The sequence below is a fragment of the Suillus paluster genome (assembly GCF_016628075.1).
Source record: "Suillus paluster strain FC165 chromosome Unknown EDB91scaffold_101, whole genome shotgun sequence".
In the NCBI taxonomy this organism is placed as follows: domain Eukaryota; kingdom Fungi; phylum Basidiomycota; class Agaricomycetes; order Boletales; family Suillaceae; genus Suillus; species Suillus paluster.
In genome coordinates, this window is record NW_024537661.1 from 65,654 (window position 1) to 84,460 (window position 18,807).

The 18,807-nt window shown below is 45.8% G+C and overlaps 6 protein-coding genes across 6 annotated transcripts; all 6 read left to right on the forward strand.

Annotated features, from left to right (window-relative positions):
• Positions 1-561: 561 nt before the first annotated feature.
• EDB91DRAFT_1239605 (uncharacterized protein) lies at positions 562-1,362 on the forward strand (the record flags this gene model as incomplete). Its single annotated transcript, XM_041321876.1, has 3 exons — positions 562-816; positions 889-1,052; positions 1,104-1,362. The coding sequence occupies 3 exons, from the start codon at positions 562-564 to the stop codon at positions 1,360-1,362; spliced, it is 678 nt and encodes a 225-aa protein (XP_041171511.1).
• An 835-nt stretch (positions 1,363-2,197) lies between these two features.
• Positions 2,198-2,650, forward strand: EDB91DRAFT_1254170 (uncharacterized protein; the record flags this gene model as incomplete). Its single annotated transcript, XM_041323770.1, has 1 exon — positions 2,198-2,650. One exon carries the CDS (start codon positions 2,198-2,200, stop codon positions 2,648-2,650), a length of 453 nt encoding a protein of 150 aa, XP_041171512.1.
• A 1,181-nt stretch (positions 2,651-3,831) lies between these two features.
• EDB91DRAFT_1254171 (uncharacterized protein) lies at positions 3,832-4,310 on the forward strand (the record flags this gene model as incomplete). Its single annotated transcript, XM_041323771.1, has 2 exons — positions 3,832-4,074; positions 4,125-4,310. 2 exons carry the CDS (start codon positions 3,832-3,834, stop codon positions 4,308-4,310), a joined length of 429 nt encoding a protein of 142 aa, XP_041171513.1.
• Positions 4,311-5,313: 1,003 nt separating this feature from the next.
• On the forward strand, positions 5,314-6,227 carry EDB91DRAFT_1254172 (uncharacterized protein; the record flags this gene model as incomplete). Its single annotated transcript, XM_041323772.1, has 4 exons — positions 5,314-5,527; positions 5,586-5,794; positions 5,848-6,018; positions 6,075-6,227. The coding sequence occupies 4 exons, from the start codon at positions 5,314-5,316 to the stop codon at positions 6,225-6,227; spliced, it is 747 nt and encodes a 248-aa protein (XP_041171514.1).
• Positions 6,228-11,197: 4,970 nt separating this feature from the next.
• Positions 11,198-15,106, forward strand: EDB91DRAFT_1239606 (uncharacterized protein; the record flags this gene model as incomplete). Its single annotated transcript, XM_041321877.1, has 13 exons — positions 11,198-11,582; positions 11,673-11,857; positions 11,932-12,111; positions 12,187-12,365; positions 12,432-12,639; positions 12,703-12,863; positions 12,914-12,930; positions 12,970-13,010; positions 13,057-13,080; positions 13,293-13,490; positions 13,550-13,738; positions 14,526-14,612; positions 14,672-15,106. 13 exons carry the CDS (start codon positions 11,198-11,200, stop codon positions 15,104-15,106), a joined length of 2,289 nt encoding a protein of 762 aa, XP_041171515.1.
• Positions 15,107-16,924: 1,818 nt separating this feature from the next.
• On the forward strand, positions 16,925-17,801 carry EDB91DRAFT_1086656 (uncharacterized protein; the record flags this gene model as incomplete). The annotated part of the gene is made up of 4 exons (XM_041316081.1): positions 16,925-17,045; positions 17,145-17,379; positions 17,526-17,577; positions 17,688-17,801. The coding sequence occupies 4 exons, from the start codon at positions 16,925-16,927 to the stop codon at positions 17,799-17,801; spliced, it is 522 nt and encodes a 173-aa protein (XP_041171516.1).
• Between the last annotated feature and the right edge of the window lie 1,006 nt (positions 17,802-18,807).

Consider the following 18,807-nt stretch of genomic DNA (forward strand, 5'->3'; position numbering starts at 1 on the left):
GCTCAGGCTCCACCTTTGTGGGAAGACATCGCCAATGATGTGTATGAGCTCAACGAAGGATCATTTGAGCCCTTGCACCTGCCGAAAACCATGGCAAGTTCATTGAAGATGTTGCACGGTCGATCGAAACATGGCTGAATGAATTCAATGCAGAGTCAGAACGATTACATTAGGCAATGGCTGCCGAAGCAGGAATCATATCTCCATCACCTCCTCAATTGAGAAGCTCCCCCAGCAAATAGGAGGGGCTCCATCTGTGATCAGGATGGGGTATACAAATGTCAAGATTGTCTTGGGGAGCCGCTGTATTGCACGGGCTGCTGCAGGAGTCAACATCGATGCAATCCCTTCCACTGGATCAGTCAGTGGAATGGTCAGTTCTTCGAGCAAAGTTGTCTCGCTCATGTCGGACTCGTGATACACCTCAGTCATGAGGGAAAGCAATGTCCGGTTCTCATGGATAAGTGGGATTTGTTTCAAGAAGATGAATCCAACGACCACATCAAACCGGAAGATTTACCATCTGTCTTGGGCCCCGAGTTCCAGCCGAAGGACAATACCATGGTCATCGTCGACAGGTCCGGAGTCCACTGGCTTGAGGTGCGATGCTGCGGGTGTCCCAATGCAATGAGTCCGGACATTCAAATGTTTCGACACGGCTTGTTCGCTGCATCTTTCAACAGGCCGAAGACCTTGTTCACATTCAGCGTTCTTGATGATTTTCTGCTGGACAACCTTGAATGTGGCACCTCGGCAATGAATTATTACAACAAGCTTTGGCGAATGACCTTGAGCACATTTCCACACCTCGTGCTCGTAGGGGACAGTCTATACCTTCTAAGGATGTTTATACTCACAGCGGATGTGGGCAGGATCGATACCTGAGAGCTCATGAGGGTCTCCCGGCAGTGGCGACACTTGAAGAACATGAAGTGGCATGGCTTCAGCCATCATTCCAACTACCGCGAGCCAGGGGACCTAGCATTGTTCTGCCCGGCATGTCCTCAGCCTGGCATTAATCTATCTCTGACGACAGAAGAATCACTTGATGAGTGAGTCATTGTGAATATGCAATCAAGGATGAGGATATTAACAACTTCAAGCTGGAAATACACCAGGTCATTCGTGATGGATGGGAACTTCAAAGCGGAACACCTGCATCCAATCAACCCAGACGATGAAGTATGGTTGTCCGATGGATTTGGATTTATGGTTGGAAAGGACAGGTACCAGAGGCATCTTGCAGTAGCTACCGATACTTTGGAAAGGTCGAGCTGCAACAACCATCGAGCTGTCAATCAAGCGAATGCGGCTCGGCACAAGCTGGAGTCCACGGGATTGGGGGGGTGGCCTGTGCCCTGACATGGCTGTTTTGTTCCCCACTCAATCGTAGATTTTCAGAAAGGCGAGAGGTCAGTGAAAATCACCATTCCATGGCCTGGAAGTAACCACGAATTAATTTCAGACAGATGAACATGGATTATGCCCTATGTGAAGCTGTGGCATACAACATGAAAGGCATCACCAGGGCCATCACCTTCTACAACATCAACTGTCAATACAACAAGCATCTTCGCACTTGGGTCGATCGAGGTCCATTCTTGACAATGGTTCCGGAGCTGACCATAGTTCTCAGAATTGGGCTTTGGCATATCCATGGACATTAGGACAGCTGCTATGTGAGATATGTGTCGAACTTCATCGAAGGCATAGGTCGCATTGATGGAGAGATCATGGAGACCCTGTGGGCCCCCCTCAACCTCATATCTCCTTCCGCTCGGGGAATGTCGTCGCCACATAGAAAAGAATGTCTAGATTTTCAGATGAACGATTCCAATTTTTGCAAGATGATTCGCATGAAAAGGATGCTCTGCCGGAAATTCAAAGGGGCGAAGTGTGGCATTGCCAAAAGTGGGAAGGCATTTGATAGACTCGATGAGGGGGCACCAGAAAGTTCAAAGACTGTGTGGTTGGCGAGTGAAAGGGTCACACAGTCGAACAGAATACATGATCCCACTGTGATGGATATATATGAGATCAATATCCGGAAGGGTGAGATCATTCCATGGACATCAAAGTGTTTGAACTTATGGCATCTGCAGCACCGAGCAAGAAGGAGATTGAGCTGAGATTACTGGAGGAGAATGATGCTCGTCATGCATCACTTTCCTGCTGATTGGTCGCAACATGGATATCCATGGGATTGGCGATTGAAGAAGCTCAGATCGCATTGCTCATTGAGGTCCGGAGAATCGGACAAAGACCTACCGAGACACAGAGATTAGACATCGCCCATCAATGCAATCGGGTGCAGGGACAGATCGATGGATTCACTTGGTCCGCTCTCCTGCATTTCGGAGATGGATTTGATAGTGATGAAGATCCAGAGGACTTGAGTTGTGCAATTCTCAATGATCTCGATGATGGCCCAGATGAGTTCACCGAGACTCTTGATACCTACCCAAACACCCCCAAGCTCGCTGTCATCCCATTGCCATCCAATGTCGGGCTGGACCGACTCCAACACTGCTTAGCAGAAGATCTGATTCCGCTGGAGATGTCGCTTCATGAAGGACAGGCCAATGATGCCCTTCACAATCTCCGAATACACTTGTGCAACAAGGCGGTCCTTTTCCGAACCACCAGTTAGGCAGGCGAAGTTGCAAGCTTTGAAGACTCGGGCATGGTCCCAGGTGATGTTGGTTCAGCAGGCCATGTCTCTGAATGCCAGTATATACAACAGGACAAGGAAGCAAATGATGAAACTTGGTCTGGGGCAGCAACAGCTTCAGAAATACCAACCTCTGCTCCAAGAACAGCTCAAGATCAGCACTGCAGTCGGTGATCCAAATGCCCGAGGTCAGTGGAATGAGTCCCTTTCCTGGTTCTGGTCTCTCGACATTGATTTATCAGGGCTGAGTGAGTCGTGGAATGACGAATGTGAGTTCAGGCATACTTTCCAAATGCGAGGATGATCTGACCCAACCGGTGTGAAGTTTACCGAGTTCATTGGTTTCGGGTGAAGGCTCTGAGGGATCGATGGATTAAAGAACTTACCATGGTGGAACTGGAGATGGACTAGACATGCAACTTCTTCTCATGCAAAGCAGCCCAATGGGATGCGCATATGAGGGAGTCCATCGGACAGCCGGCTTCAGGGTCATGCCTGCTACATGGCAAGACAATCCTGAATGTACTCATTGCTTGCACAGGATGTGCAAGCTGCTTTTCAGGATCTTACGATGATGCCAATATATCCCAAAGATGAGTGAATATTAACCACCATGGATTTCCAGCATACATCCTAGTAATGTGAATCATTGTGTGGCCCAGTGTTCGGTTGTGTCATGGGAATGATGGTGGAGTTTGAAAATGTCATCCATCCATCAGCTGCCTGCATATCTACACCCTGAACCACTGTCATTGTTATTGCCACTCATACTTTGACGCCCTGAACTACTGTTATTCTTATTTCAATTGTGTCTACTCTTCCATCGGATATGTCTGACTCACATCCACGTGGTACATCGACTTCTGCCAGCCAAGATAGAGATCTTCCCTATCAGCCGATCACTCTCAGCACCACAGATATTGCAGCTACATTGGCGATGGCTGCATCACAGTATCCAAGCATGTGTTGCTCAATATCAGAAAGAGGCAGCTGAAATGGATTTGCTGTGTGCATGAATCACCCACTTCAAAACTGGGCTTCAATGGGAGATCTCGGTGAGCAGTGAATGATGTCTACGTTGTAGTCAATTCTGACATCGCTGACAGACCTTTGTGACACCGGTCCTGCAGTACTCAGCTGCACACAACATCATTTTGGTCATGCCAATCCCCATCGCTCATCTGCTGCTCTTGATCCCGCAGCAAAGCTGGACCGAGGTTCCGGACCATGTCTTCGCAGCTCATCTGGGTCGGCTTCAAGATTGTGCAGCTCCCGGCGATCCCTCACACATCATTCCAGACTATGATACTCTGTGGTGGATGGGGCACACCACCATTCCAAACGAACCTTGGCGATGGAATCGGGTCATGGAGTGTTGTGGATTCCACTATGAGCACTGGCTGGTAAGCACCAAGTACCATTTTAATTACAGTTGATGAATCAAAACATCCAGGGCGGTGTTGAGGATGATGGTCTGATTCTTCTGGAGACAGTGGATCAAACCTCCATCCCATCTCTTATGGGACTTTGGTGGATCCGAGAACGATTGGTGATATTGATCGAAGAACAGCGGGAGGGCATCAGAGATAAGATGGGTGAGATACAAATGTACACTGGTATCCTCACCCGATTGCAGTGAGCCAGGGAGGTGTGCGGAAATGGATTGCAGGAATGATTGGGATCCATAGGAAGGCTGTTATGCTTCAGCACGCCAGCATGTATATACTGTAGACATATTCAAATGTACAGAATCACCGAGTCCCACATACAGAGTGAGCACTGAGGACCGACCCATCAGCACTTTTTACCAAGTACTGAGAGCCGAAGACTCCAGGTCCTGGGTCCCACTCCTTGGTACTGATGACTGGCATTGAATACCTCCAGAATGAATTTCCGAGTGCTCGACGCTCAGTGCTTGGCAGTTGGTACTCGGTGCTCGGCACTCATTAGTGCAGCCTCGGGTCTGATCACTCAGTCCTCGGTGCTCTATCTTTACTGAGTACCGAGTACCAAGGACTCCCGGGTCCTGCTCCTCGGTAGTGAGACTGGCACTGAATGCCTCCTGAATGAACTTCTGAGTGCTCGACACTCGGTGCTTGGCAGTTGGTGCTCGGTGCTCGGCACTCGTCAGTGCACTGTCAGGTCTGATTGCTCAGTCCTCAGTGCTCTGTCTTTACCAAGTACCAAGTAACGAGGACATCTGGGTGCTGATCCTCCGTACTGCACCCAGTGCTCATTACTGCAGACTCGGGTCTGAGGACTTGGTCCTTGGGGCTCCGTTGTCAGTACTTGGTACTGAAGACTCGGTGAACTCTCTCCGGTAATTGGTCCTTCCGTGGCATTCGGTCCACGATCCTGGAGATCCTGTCCTCGGTATGGATCATCGACTCTGTGATCCTACCTGGGATACTTGATATTCAGTATTCGGCCCTCGGTTCAATCACCAGTACTCGGTGCATCTTTGATACTCAATGTTTGGTACTCGGTCATTGGTGCTCTATATCAAGATCATGCATCATGTGGCCCTATCTGATCCTCGCAATCTCCGCCACCCCGGATCTGATATCCACCTTAAAGCCGAATTGTAGGCATCATCTTATACTCACCATCGCATTTCCCACCATCAAATACATCCCTTCATCATGAATGTGTCCCCAGACTCCGAGATTGAGATATCCTTCTGGATCTCTTGGGCCCTGACTGTCACCCATGAGGTGAGTGAATATACTGAACAGAAATTCAATGCGGACAAGATGGAAGGGGATCCGGTCATACCTTCTCCTCACCTAGACACTGATCTGGTGATAGCTTGTGATCGATTGGTCGATCACCTCATCAAAGCATATCACAATCCCAGTGAGTCGGATTGCAGATCCGGATCTTCCATTTGATCATTCAGATTTCTCAATCACAGTTCAGATGCAGATCGATATTGCAAGATACAGCAAATTGATATCCCTGAAGGACACTGGCCATAATGAAGAGAGAGAGAAGAAGCTGCTTGACAGGTGTCCTCCTGGCCATGAGGGTACCAAGTTTGTCAACATGCCTGCCACAGTTCTCGATGTCACTGGTGCGATCATCATGTGGTATCTCCCTGGTGCACTCATGGACACCACCCAGGTATTTCAGATTCTTCATCGCCTGATGGATCCTGAATACTGAATATACTACAGGAAGAAATTTGGAAGGCCTCGCAATTGCTGACTCCCACACTCGAAAGAAGTGTAAAAGTCAGTGGCAGTTGGCGGACTAATGAAGAGTGGTTCGGTCAAGGCTCCGGGAGCGGTGACATTACTGCCGGATGCATCAATATATCCCCAGCGTGGTTTCAGCAGGGGCATGAGGTTAGATGCCATGACATGCCGATGTTCCTCAGTAGTTAAACTCACCACTCCTGTAGACTGTCTCAGATCTGGAGGTATCCGCTTCCTTGAAGGGTCCACTTTCTGAGGATATCCTCAAAGCTATTGCGAGGCCGGCAGCTAGCAGCACTCAGGGTCATGCATCCTCGACAGTACTGGGCAGGCATGTGTGCCTTTTCAAGCCTCAGTGAGTTGGCCGAAACCAAGAACCTTCCGAACATGTCAGAGACCCTCAAGCTCTGGGCTTCCATCTTCAATACCCTCTCTGTCATTTCTAACCAGCAAACCCCATATCATAGAGACCACTTATCATCTCCTGAGTGGTTTGACATTCTAACAACTGTGGGGAATTATTCTAATGCTCACATGAGCATGCCCAGCCTTCAGCTGGAGTTCATGTATGATCCCGGGGTCATGATAGCATTTTCAGGAAGGATAGTCAGGCATGGGGTCCATGAAGTAGCAGGGGATCGGGTTGCTTGGGCATGGTATATGAGGGATTCAGTCCATATTTATGCAGGTGTTCCTTCATGTGGATGGGCCATGATGGATTCGGTAAAGATTCCATTTGGTGAAACATCGGCCAGGGAGGGTCATTAGTACAGTGGCTCAAAAAACTGTCCACATGTTTTCGCATTTTTCACTGTCTATGATATTGTGTGAGAATGTACAAACACATCAAGGACATGCTGGTACCATATTGGAGTACTACTTCAGGGCTTCCAATTGAGCCATATGGCGTGGGAATCGGCCAAGATATGGTGGACATATGAGGCTTACAAAATGATGACTCATGCGGACAGTTTTTTGACTCAAATATTTTACAGTGATAATCAGGTATTCTAGTACATTGTGTGACCTCCCTTGGCTTTAATTACTGCCTCTATCCTTCTAGGCATACTCTCAATCAATTTCTGGAAATATTCTGCTGTAATCCTTGCTCATTCCACTGCTACTCTCTCCCATAGCTCCTATACTACTTTAGGGGGGTTTCATAGGCTTGAAGCTTCTTCTTGAGTGTTCCCCAGAGATGTTCAATGACATTGACATCAGGGGACTGTGCTGGTCAGTCAAGAACATTGATATTATGTTCTTTAAACCATTGTCTGGCTCTTCTAGATGTGTGCTGGGGATCATTATCCTGTTGGGAAATGATGTCTTTTTCATCAATCCCTAATTCAGCTATGCTAGACAGCAAGTGGTCATTTAGAATGTCCACATACTGCTCAGCATCCATCCTCCCCTCAACTTCAGCAAGTATATCCACACCATTCCATCCCATACAGCCCCATACAATTAGAGAACCTTCTCCAAATTTGACAGTCTCACTAACCTCTCTGTCTGTTAGAAAATCCCTCTTCTTTTTCCACACATATACCTTCCCATCTGACCCAATCCTATCGATTTTGGTCTCATCTGACCATATAACATGCTTCCAGTCCTCTACAGTCCAGTTTTGATGGGCCAAGCCAAAGGTAGTCTTCTCTGTCTATGTTTGATAGAGAGAAGAGGCATTTCTTCTTTGTTACTGCCTTGAGATGAACTGCCTTGAGAAAATTCCTCACAGTTTGTGAAGAGACAGTGGTGGTGATGGTGGAATTGATATAATGGGTGGCTTGGACGGCATCATTAGCCTTTCCTGTAGTGATATGTTGGATGATAGCCCTCTTATTAGCAGAGGTGGACGTCCTCCACAAGAGTTTTCCTTGTCCAGATGGCTTTCTTTGATACACTTGGCCACAGTAGACTTGCATACTTCAGTTCTAGAGAAAATTTGATGAGCAGAGAGGCCAGCATAGGACAAAGAGAGGATATTATCCCTTCGAGCAGAGGAGATGGCTTTCATAGTGATTATGACTATGACACATAAGACATTCTGGTTTATATAGTTAGATATAGTTTTAAGAGTATGCCTAGAAGGATAGAGGCAGTAATTAAAGCCAAGGGAGGTCACACAATGTACTAGAATACCTGATTATCACTGTAAAATATTTGAGTCAAAAAACTGTCCGCATGAGTCATCATTTTGTAAGCCTCATATGTCCACCATATCTCGGCTGATTCCCACGCCATAGGGCTCAATTGGAAGCCCTGAAGTAGTACTCCAATATGGTACCAGCATGTCCTTGATGTGTTTGTACATTCTCATAAAATATCATAGATAGTGAAAAATGTGAAAACATGCGGACAGTTTTTTGAGCCACTGTATATTCATAAATTCCATACCTCTGAGAAAGCGATTGAGCCCCGACCGAATGTTGAGCATTGGATACTTTCGATCAGGTCGTAAGCATCGAGTGTCGAGCACCAAGCACCAAGCATCACACGCCGAGTCAGTCCCGGGTCCCAACCACCCATAACCAACCACTCAGGCCTGAGTACCAAGCACCAAGTAACACATTCCAACGTCCAGTATCACCGAGTTAATATCTGTCTTCCTAGGTCATCGGTCTATAAAATCAATAGTTCTATCGGCCCATCCGTCTATACAATCTACAGGTTGATCGGCCCATCCGTCTATTCAATTTACAGTCCCATCGGCCCATCCATCTATGTAATGTACAGTCCTATCAGCCCATCCGTCTATACAATCTACAGGTTGATTGGCCCATCCATCTATGTAATGTACAGTCCCATCGGTCCATCAGCCCATCTGTCTATACAATCTACAGGTTGATCGGCCCATCTGTCTATTCAATTTACAATCCCATTGGCCCATCCATCTATACAATCTACAGGTTGATCGGCCCATCCGTTTATATAATTGACAGTTTCATCGGCCCATCTGTCTATGTAATGTACAGTCCCATCGGCCCATCCGTCTATACAATCTACAGGTTGATCGGCCCATCCGTTTATATAATTGACAGTTTCATCGGCCCATCTGTCTATGTAATGTACAGTCCCATCGGCCCATCCGTCTATACAATCTACAGGTTGATCGGCCCATCCGTTTATATAATTGACAGTTTCATCAGCCCACTAGTCTACATCATTTAAATTGAGAGTTCTATCGGCCAATTTGTCTATGTAATGTACAGTCCCATCGGCCCATCCATTTATAAAATCAACAGTTCCATCGGCCCATCTGTCTATATGATGTACAGTCCCATTGGCCCATCCGCCTATGCAATCGACAGTTCCATCTGCCCACTAGTCTACATCATTCAAATATCTCGGCCCTCCTATCTCTATCAAATCCCTTACACATAGTGGCAACATTGGCCCATCCATTACCATCAAGTATTATATACACATTGGCCCACCCATCAACATCAAGGATATTATGACATTGGCCCATGGTCCGCTGGCCCGTTTAATATGGGATATTATGTCCCTCGGCTGGCCCGTCTAACAAGGAGTTGTACACTGAATGGGCTCAATATCCCTGGAGCCTTTTGCTCCCTACAAACTTTTCAACATGTTAAATATCATTTCAGCTTCTCTTCCTATGTCCCAGTCACCTTCAAAAAACCACTTTGTTGAAATTGAACCCACCGAGACTGCCCTGAGATGTTGGCTCCAAAATTTCAGGACTGGAATCATTAGTCTGCTCACATTAGTTTTCATACTGATTGCTCATAAGTTCACCTCCAGCTTCCATACTCCCTCTACGCCACAGCTTTCGTGCTGTTTGAATTGGTTGACCCACACAATCTAATAGCTCTCCTTGACATGAGCATCAGGGAGATTGCTACGCAGACACAGCTCCAGCAAGAGGACAGTAGCACGGTACTCTTTCTGCAAAGAGGGAGATGCTTGATGGAGGAGAGGATGTATCGAGCACAAATGGAGGTTTCATTATTCAGTAAAGCTATGGCAAACTTGTGCAAAAAATTGAACACTACAACCAATTCAACTAATTCACATGAGTTATTATATTCAAAAGGTTATGTTTGAAGACTTTAATATTGTTCCTAGCTACATTGTGTCTTACTCTAAAGAAGCTGCCCGTGGATGCTGTCGGTTATGAAGGAGTATGTCAAGAATTTACCTCGGTCAAATTCGACTGCCCCAAACGCATAGAGGCTGCCTGATCTAAATGCATAGTGTGGCTTTCCGCATGCCACATGGCGTTGCTTGTGACATCATCACATTTTCATGACACTACAGAAGTTGGTAACAAAGCTAGCCAAGCACTTATTGACATGTCAGAAATTTCGTAAGTTGGTTGCAACAGCATGCCTGTGAGACTCGGTTTCAACTGTATTGATACCGAGTCACAATATTGAAACCTAAGTTCTATTCTTAAAACCCATTAGGAATATTTATACCAGAGTTGCATCATTGTAACTGATTTGTAATATTGATGCTGGACCTAGACCATTGGTACGTCAATTGCAATGCTGTAGCCAGCTGTTAATTCAGACACCACACCATCCTCTCAACACCCCTTCACCAACAACTTCAGCCTTCGTTAGTATCGTCTGTTCTCCTTGTTACAGTTCTGATTTGTATAATTTCATTGGCAGATCTGTGTCTTTTAAATGTTATTAGTCTGCTGATTCGAATCACTTACATATTTCAGATTCTGCAAGCTTTGTATACCCGACTTCACCCTCCAGCACTTCTCCATCAAAGTGCCACACCATCTGCTGTCTTGAGAGGTGATTTTACACCCATCTTCACTAACAATTCATGTAAGTCTCATCACTGTCTCTGATGAATCTGATGCTGATATGTGTCCCAGTTTCAATATCATATTAGATGCCCACCAATTTGCAACAATCCTGTGATCATTGTGGCCGATCCTTTCATCGCCAAGGATTCCAAACACACGAAAAGGCTTGCCAGAGGCGCTCTAAACAAAGAAGAGAGGATTTGGAGCTTGCTAGGGCCATTCGTCAAGGTATGTCTACTATATTACTAGCATCATTTTGATTCTACACTAATGTTAATTAATTGTAGAGCGAGAACAGGCGCATCAGGGTAGTGTGTTCACTGGTGTCCGTCCATCCGTCAGTGGCTCGACATCTTGTAAGCCATCACTTTCGTTTGTCCTTGATCGCCAACACTGACCTGTCGTGCATTGACGCAAGCTATCAACAATCGCTCGGAGGGTGATGATTTCGATTTCAATAACCAAATAGACTACCAACATGATGCTGATGTGGGATGGACCGATTCTGATGGTATGTTTTCGTCATTTCTTTGTATCATCATGTTTTCAACTTATGTCTATACAGGTGATCCACCACCATCTGGAACAGCATCGCCTGCACCCCAGCATGACATTGACGATATCAAAGTGGAATACCACCCCAGTAGTGGTATCCCCACCAAAGTGTACCACTTTGAGGACTATGGAAGCGGTCCCGGTGCCCCACCAGCAGTTCCAGAAGCAGATCCTATGCCCTGGCAGCCGTTTCGCACTCATATCAACTTCGAGGTTGCAGAACTTGCTCACAATGCTGGACTCTCTCATGAACAGCTGGACCGGCTCATTCACCTCATTCATTGCAGCAGGATTGAGCTCTTTACCCTCAAGAATCGCAAAGATGTGAGAGACATGTGGGATGCAGTGTCATTCAAGATGACACCTGTGTGTACTATTCACTAACTTCGTATATACTATGCTTATTTTGCTTCTGTCATGTAATAGTTTACAAAGGAGGAAGTTACTGTGCCCTTCTGAGGTGTTGATCAAACATTCCCACTATTTCATCATTCACTGTGGGACTGGGTCACCGATTTACTTCAAGATCCACAAGTAGGTCCGAACTTCATCTTCAATGCACAAAGGCTGTCAAAGTTCAATGGTGAGAAGTTCGTTTGGTTCATTCATGAACCATGGACTGCTAATGCATTTTGGGAGTATCAGGTAGGTCATTTTCTTATTAGTATCATGTCTGCATTGTAGTATATACCATTGACTGATTCAGAATATCATAATAGTCGAAAATCCCACCAGACGCAAAACCTCTTGTGTTCATTTTGTATGCCGACAAAGCAAAATTGTCATCATTCGGTCTCGCGAAAGGTTATCCCATAGTCGCTCACTGTGCTAATCTTCCTATCGCGATTCACAACGGAGAAGGCTTGGGTGGAGGGCGCATTGTTGGTTGGCTGCTTATTGTTCGCTCTACTCTTCCTTATAACTACTGATGATTTCATTATTAACACTCAGGACAGGTAAAGGAAGACAAGTAGCATTCTGGAAAACCTGCTTTTGTCAACTTCAAGAATGCGGTGTGGCATGCCTTGTTTCTGAAGATTCTCGACTGTCTGGCACTGCTATCGAGGTTTGGTTCTGCCATCAAATACTGGGATGATGTTATTTGCGCCTTCTATCCAATTGTACTAATACTATCTGCAGACTATGAAGAACAGTACATGTATTCTAGTTCTGGTAACTATTATATATCTCTGACATCTAAATGTGTTCACTGTTGTAGGGCTGTAATGGCATTGATTCGTGGTTTAATGGGCAAATTTCCTTGTCCTGTCTGTCTAGTGCCTCACAACGAACTTTCAAACACTCTCAAGGTATTTCCTCTCCGCACATGCACAGGAACTAAGGCATTGCTTGCTCGAGTGCGAGAATCTTCTACATTGGATGCAAGAGAACAGATCTTGAGTTCCCAGAGCCTCCACGATGTCAACGCGAGTCTCGCTCTTATCCTTATCTTTATCTTACTCAGTCTAATATTACTGTTTCGTTTTCAGAGTTCATTTGGCGTTCTGGAGCACACCGACGTCCACAGGGCTCTATTGCACGACAAGCTCCACTTCAACAACAAGGGATTGTTCAGTGATCACATGTGGCCCGAACTGCAGAAATGGGTTGAATGTTTGGGTCGACAGGCCACTGTCCAGATTGACAGCTTGTGAGTCATTTTTCCGCTGTACTTATGTAGGTTTTCATTTATATTGTCAGCTTTCAATCAATTCTGCGTTGGTGAAACCTGAATCACTTCAATCAGGTTATATCAGTATCATTTTCCGACAGGACAAAATACGAAGACATCTCTAAGGCGAGTCTAGATCATTCACTTTAATATATCATTCACATTGTTTTAGCTTACTGTATTTGCAACACATAATGTATTCAACCACGATACAGATCCAGAGGCATATCTCATGCTCCGCTGTATCTGAAGCTACGTGGAGTTCAATATGTATGCTTCATGAGAGGTTCATACTGAAGATACCATCAATAATGGCCGGGAAGTGTTGTCAAAGCTCACTGGATTGATGGATGTACATATTTTTAGTTCAATTCTAATTCATTGCATTGAATCCAATTGTTTGGTCAGAAATACATCGAGGATACAGCAGAGATGTCCGAGAAGTCCTGGAATTTCCCCAAGAAACATCTTTCGGCCCATCTCTTTGATGACATCGAGGCGAAAGGTGTTTCTCGAAACTACAGCACCAAGCCGAATGAGAAAATGCACAGCCCATTGAAAGATGCCTATCAAGATCGCACAAATTTCAAGAACTTCACTGAACAGGTAAGTGACTTCTGAATCTGAGTTCGCATATATATGACTAACAATGAATTTTTTTTAAGATCCTCCAATACAACCATGACAGCTTGATTGCGGAATACATTCGCAACAAGTTGGATCACCTTGACACTCAGAATCTCAGCATAGACCGACCCGATACTGCACTCCAGGAGACCAACAACTCAGATGATATTGATGTTGACTCGACGGAACCTACTGATACCCAACATTTTACTCTCAGTTCAAAGCAGGTAACAATGTCATTCACACTCATCGAGGCAGGTAGTCCGGTGTGGGTACAACAAGTGCAACAGAGAGAAGTCAATCTACTACACAGTTGGGTCTTTGCTGCCTGCTGCCTCGCTTGGGAACAAGTGCGTTCGACCCTTAAGGGGATTGCTACTGGGGAATACTAGTCTCTGTCTAAAACAACCCTATAGGATGAAAGATCTGCAAAAGCGGATGAAACGGATAGGATGCGAAACGTACGGATTCATCGGATGGAGCGGATGGCACTTGCAGATCGGACAGGATGCAAATCAAAGTCAAAGGAAGTTCATTAAAGGTTGGATGGATAGTGGGTATAAGTCAAAGCGACCTTCTGGTAAGGTGCAGGAAAAGTGGGAGGAAGTTACATGAAGTAAGTATTTTCCAAAAACCTCCATGCTTATAGGGTACAGTATTTTCAAGGAACATAGATATATAGGTAGCGAGTCTAGACCGTGCCATAAGCTATCCGAAAAATACTGGAGTGTGAGAGGATATGTCTGTGTTCAGTCTGTAACAAGAAAATGTGTGTGAGTATGTACCAATGAGGTAGAATGGACGTGGACAGGACGGATGCGGCGGATGCGTGAGCTATAGGGGGAGATCCGAAGGCATGTCATCCGAAAAGCGGATGTGTATCGGATGGAATGGATAGATGTCGGATGGACGTCGGATGGACACCTGATGCATCGGAAAAGTGGTGGATACGAGCCTAGCGTAGGGATACTCCCTGCACCAGGTAATCCAGTGTTTGATAGATTTTGAATCAAGCTAAACGACTTTCTGAACCATGCGTTTGCTGCCAACAGCATACCGTTTCCAGGTGGACAATGGATTCAACTCATTGCGAGTGACATGGTGAGTTGATGATGTTCAACACTCCGAAATAACATAATCTCTGAGTCCTTTTGAATTAGATCATGGAACATCAATTCCTTAAAGTCAATTTTGAGTCACTTGTCGACTGGCGAGTGTCCATGGACTACCTTCAATGCACTCCGATGTTCCATGGCTCACCGCGATACAATTGCGTCATCTTGCAGACTGACACTGGCATCATCTTTGGCAAACTAATGTTGATTTTCACATGCACAGTAGGGGATGTTCAATATCCTGTCACACTTGTTCTCCCATATGATCAACCGGTCGGCATTCGTCCTCAAAAGGACAAAGACTTTCAGTTTTGGCGTGTCAAGACAAAGCCTAGGGCTTCCGCAGAATTTTTTTCAGTTCACTCAATTATTCGGGGTTGTTTGATAGTAGAGGATGCCAGCAGACCTGGCGAGTTTTTGGTTGTTGATACTATTGACACTGATATGTTCCTTCAAATGCAGGACATCTGCAGCCAGTGATTGGATTCTTACTTCCTCCCTTATCTCTGAACCTGTATACATTTCACTCTTCTTTATCTCATCCATCGTTCCCTCAGTCATCACCGTCGATTTTTATGTGTCCGAGTCATCATCAGCCCCACCAATTGCATCACTCCTGCTCGCCTTCCCCATTGTGATTGCAGTTCCCTGCGTCATCCGCCGCATGCTCAAAATCTCCAATTTGGACTTGGGACTCGCCACAACATTTATTCCTCTGTTTCTCGCGCCATCTTTGATCATTGGCACAATGTTCTGGATGCTTGAATGGTGACCTTCAATGGTGCTCCCCTCTCAGACGAGGCTCGTATAGCCCATACTGATAGACAGAGAGATGAGGCAGAAGCACACAGGCGTGTTGTTCTCGAGTCTTATGATGAACTCAGTGAATATCTTGCAGCCATCAAATCCCATGCTGCCGATGCACATGCTGGTTTCCAGCGTATCCTTAGAGATGCAGGTGGCCATCTCGTCTTGACCCCCATCTCAAATCAAATCCAGCACGATCACAGCCCCTACTCTGCAAATCCTACTATCACTGTAGAACCCCCACCACGTCCATACCACCGATCTCACCATCACTACACTTCATCATCCCTCAGTTCTGCTGCTCTCCCTCCAGGCCCCCTCCCTCCTCCCCCATCCACTCATGGTGTCCGTCCTCGCTCAGGCAGCTTCAATGACACATCTTATCTCATTGCACCCCTCTAGCCATCTTCCAAATGACCTTGTAATGACTGTGGCGAATATGACTACAGGCCTCTACTCTCCGTAAGTTCCCTCTCATACTACATTTTTACTTCCTCACATTCTCCAGGCTACATCCATGTCATGCGGTCGCATTCCTGATATTGTGTAAGCATTGACATGCTGCTTACTCTCATGTAATTAATGCGTCATACACGTGATCTGTGTTGATTGGACACGCGTTACAATTGTATGTGTTTGGTTACTAACGCTGATTCAGTGTATATAATATCCTATTACTGATGTACTGGTATCTTAACCTCTTACCGTACCACTGAATCCTACACACTCTTCCATGTTAGCTTTGGCTGATCACCGCTAGCATTTACCGTCTACTGTGATGGTGTTCCATATCGACTCCCTCCCCCAATGACTTCGTCAAATTCAACACATCACCTTACCATTCGGCCTACTCATAAATCTCACTCCCGATCCAGCAGCCAATCCAGTGTCTGTGCTACTTCATAGGATATCAAGGACCTCCTTGATGCTGCCACTGATGAAAGGAGCGCTCTCAATGCCCGTGACCAACAGCCACAGTCTCTCTGTGCCGTGTTGGCTGCCCACCAGTCCAGGGGTATCCCAGTAGGTCCATTAGATCAACCTGGCGAACTCAGGACCTATCAAACCCACATTTTTGCCCCTCCCATCATGGGCGCCCCCCAAAAGAAGGGGAAACCAGGGTCAAGCGCAAATATCAGTGCGTGCCTTTTTTAATGAATGGATCTCGAGTTGATGACATAGCGCCAGCTCACAATGGCTCCCCACTAACACCTGGACCTCCTAACACCTTCATCCCTGCCATTGTACCAGCACCTCCACCCACTATTCCTCCCACCACCGAAGATGAATGCAAGATATTTTCCTTCGCGTTCACGTGGCTTGCGCTTCCTTGACTGGTGTCCTGGTTCTCTGTCTTGTTATTCCTCATCTTGGATCTATGGTGACTCTCACTATTGATTATCATCCAGTCGAATCTTGAATCTCTTTCTATCATCTAATGCAAATCATCGAATTGGATCACCCCACACTCCAATCATATGTTTTCATCCCATGCTCATCTCGCTGTCTGCAACTGTTGTTTTCGTGCTCTTTTGTTTCTTTTTCTTTTTTTTTGCGTCCATGTGGTTCATTGTCATTCATCATTTCGTGCTATCTGTATTAATCCAAACTAGTATGTCTCGAGTCAGATCAGAACTGTGACCCTCCCTCTCCGCCTGTAATCACTACCCTACAGACTACTGATGATGAACATCCTGGACAAAGACGACAGGGTGTGGTGTCATCTGGTGGGTGAAACATCCTCCATTTTATCACTCCCTAGTTGACACACACCTTTCAGCACAACACCTTCCTTCTCCCCACTCCAACCCCAACACAGATCCAGACGCAGACGGCAAAGGTGATGCGGATGTAGATGCGGAGTTGAGAGAAGCAGCTGATGCTGCTGCTGACCACTGCAGTGTGTCTTCAGCTGGCATGAAGGAGGAAGACATAGAAGTTAGAGAGTAAGTACAAGTCCATAACAGCCAAGACCAAGAGGAGCATGACAATCCTCACCCCAGGTATCCCCCCTCTGGTTCTCCAGTACCCCACATGCACTCGGCAGCATCAAAGGAGCATTGACGCTTTCCCACTGCTTGGGGATCTTCAGGTCATCACTTCGCCCACTGTTTGGTGATAGCGACACCATTGGTTACCACATGGTAAGCTTCCTTTAATTTCAATGAACCCCCCTTCCTCACCATTTTGAATGGCATTGCCCCCAGGTGTGGAGGATTGTACTGACATATTGTATCGGCACCTTCATCGCCAGGTATTCCAAAACACAAACCTACCTCTGTTCAATGCTTCACCTGGACCGGCTACAGACTACTACCAAGACTATCTATACCCTGCAGCATCATTACTTGACCTGGCTTTATTTTGAGACTGTACATCTGAATCATCCTACTACAATATTAGTTACATCCTACCAAAGCTAATCTTCATCTTCTGAATCATTCATACCCACCTGCCACTAAAGGCGCATTGTCAGCATGATTATGTCAGCATTTAATCGAGTTTTAATTAGTTTAAACAAGTTGAATCAACGCTCACACTCGGTTCTAATAGCCGAGTCCAGGTCTGTGCATGTTTTCTCACTAAGTCCACTGGTTGAGTTCAACGTTCAATATTGCAACTTCTGAATCTTAATCTCAAACCAATTGGGACCACAATCCAAGCACATTTATTATTATGTCAAGCAAATGCAGGTGAGTCTGCATCATTAGTCTTCTAGGTCAAAGCATGTTGAGCCAATAGCACAACATCTGATTCAGAATCTTTCAGTTTTAAATATTACAGCGCTTATTAGACTGTTGTTACAGTCATCGGTCCCAATGGTGCATGCTGGCTCTCCAATACTTCTTGGCCATCAGCACTAGATAGTGCCACAAATGCAAGTTGCCTCGTGTCATATTATCATTCACCCGCATGCTGATTTCAATTAAACATCAAGGCTATGCACAATGTAATTTCCCCTGTGTTTTCTTTCATCATGTTGTTCGGTCCAAGTTGTGCAGCAAATATTTTCAACTATAAATGGTGGGTCTGTCCATCATTACTTTCCATACTGTGTTTTACTTGACTGTACCAGTTCTTGTGATGCCTCAGTGTCCCATTGCACATGATGACTCGGTGTCACAAATTCCTAATACGAACCATTTTTCATTTCTTGGTTTTCCTTCGGCTACTTCCAGTACCCGAACCGGTCACGTGACTCCTCACCCTGTCACACCTTCACCTCTTCACATATCACCTGTGGTTTCTCCGATTGGCTCCCCTACTCCATGGGCTAGAACAATCTTGCTTCCCAAAGAAGAACCAGTCGGAACTTGGGTTTCTGTTTAGTTGCCATCTTACTCATTCGCTTATATATCATGATGTCATACTTA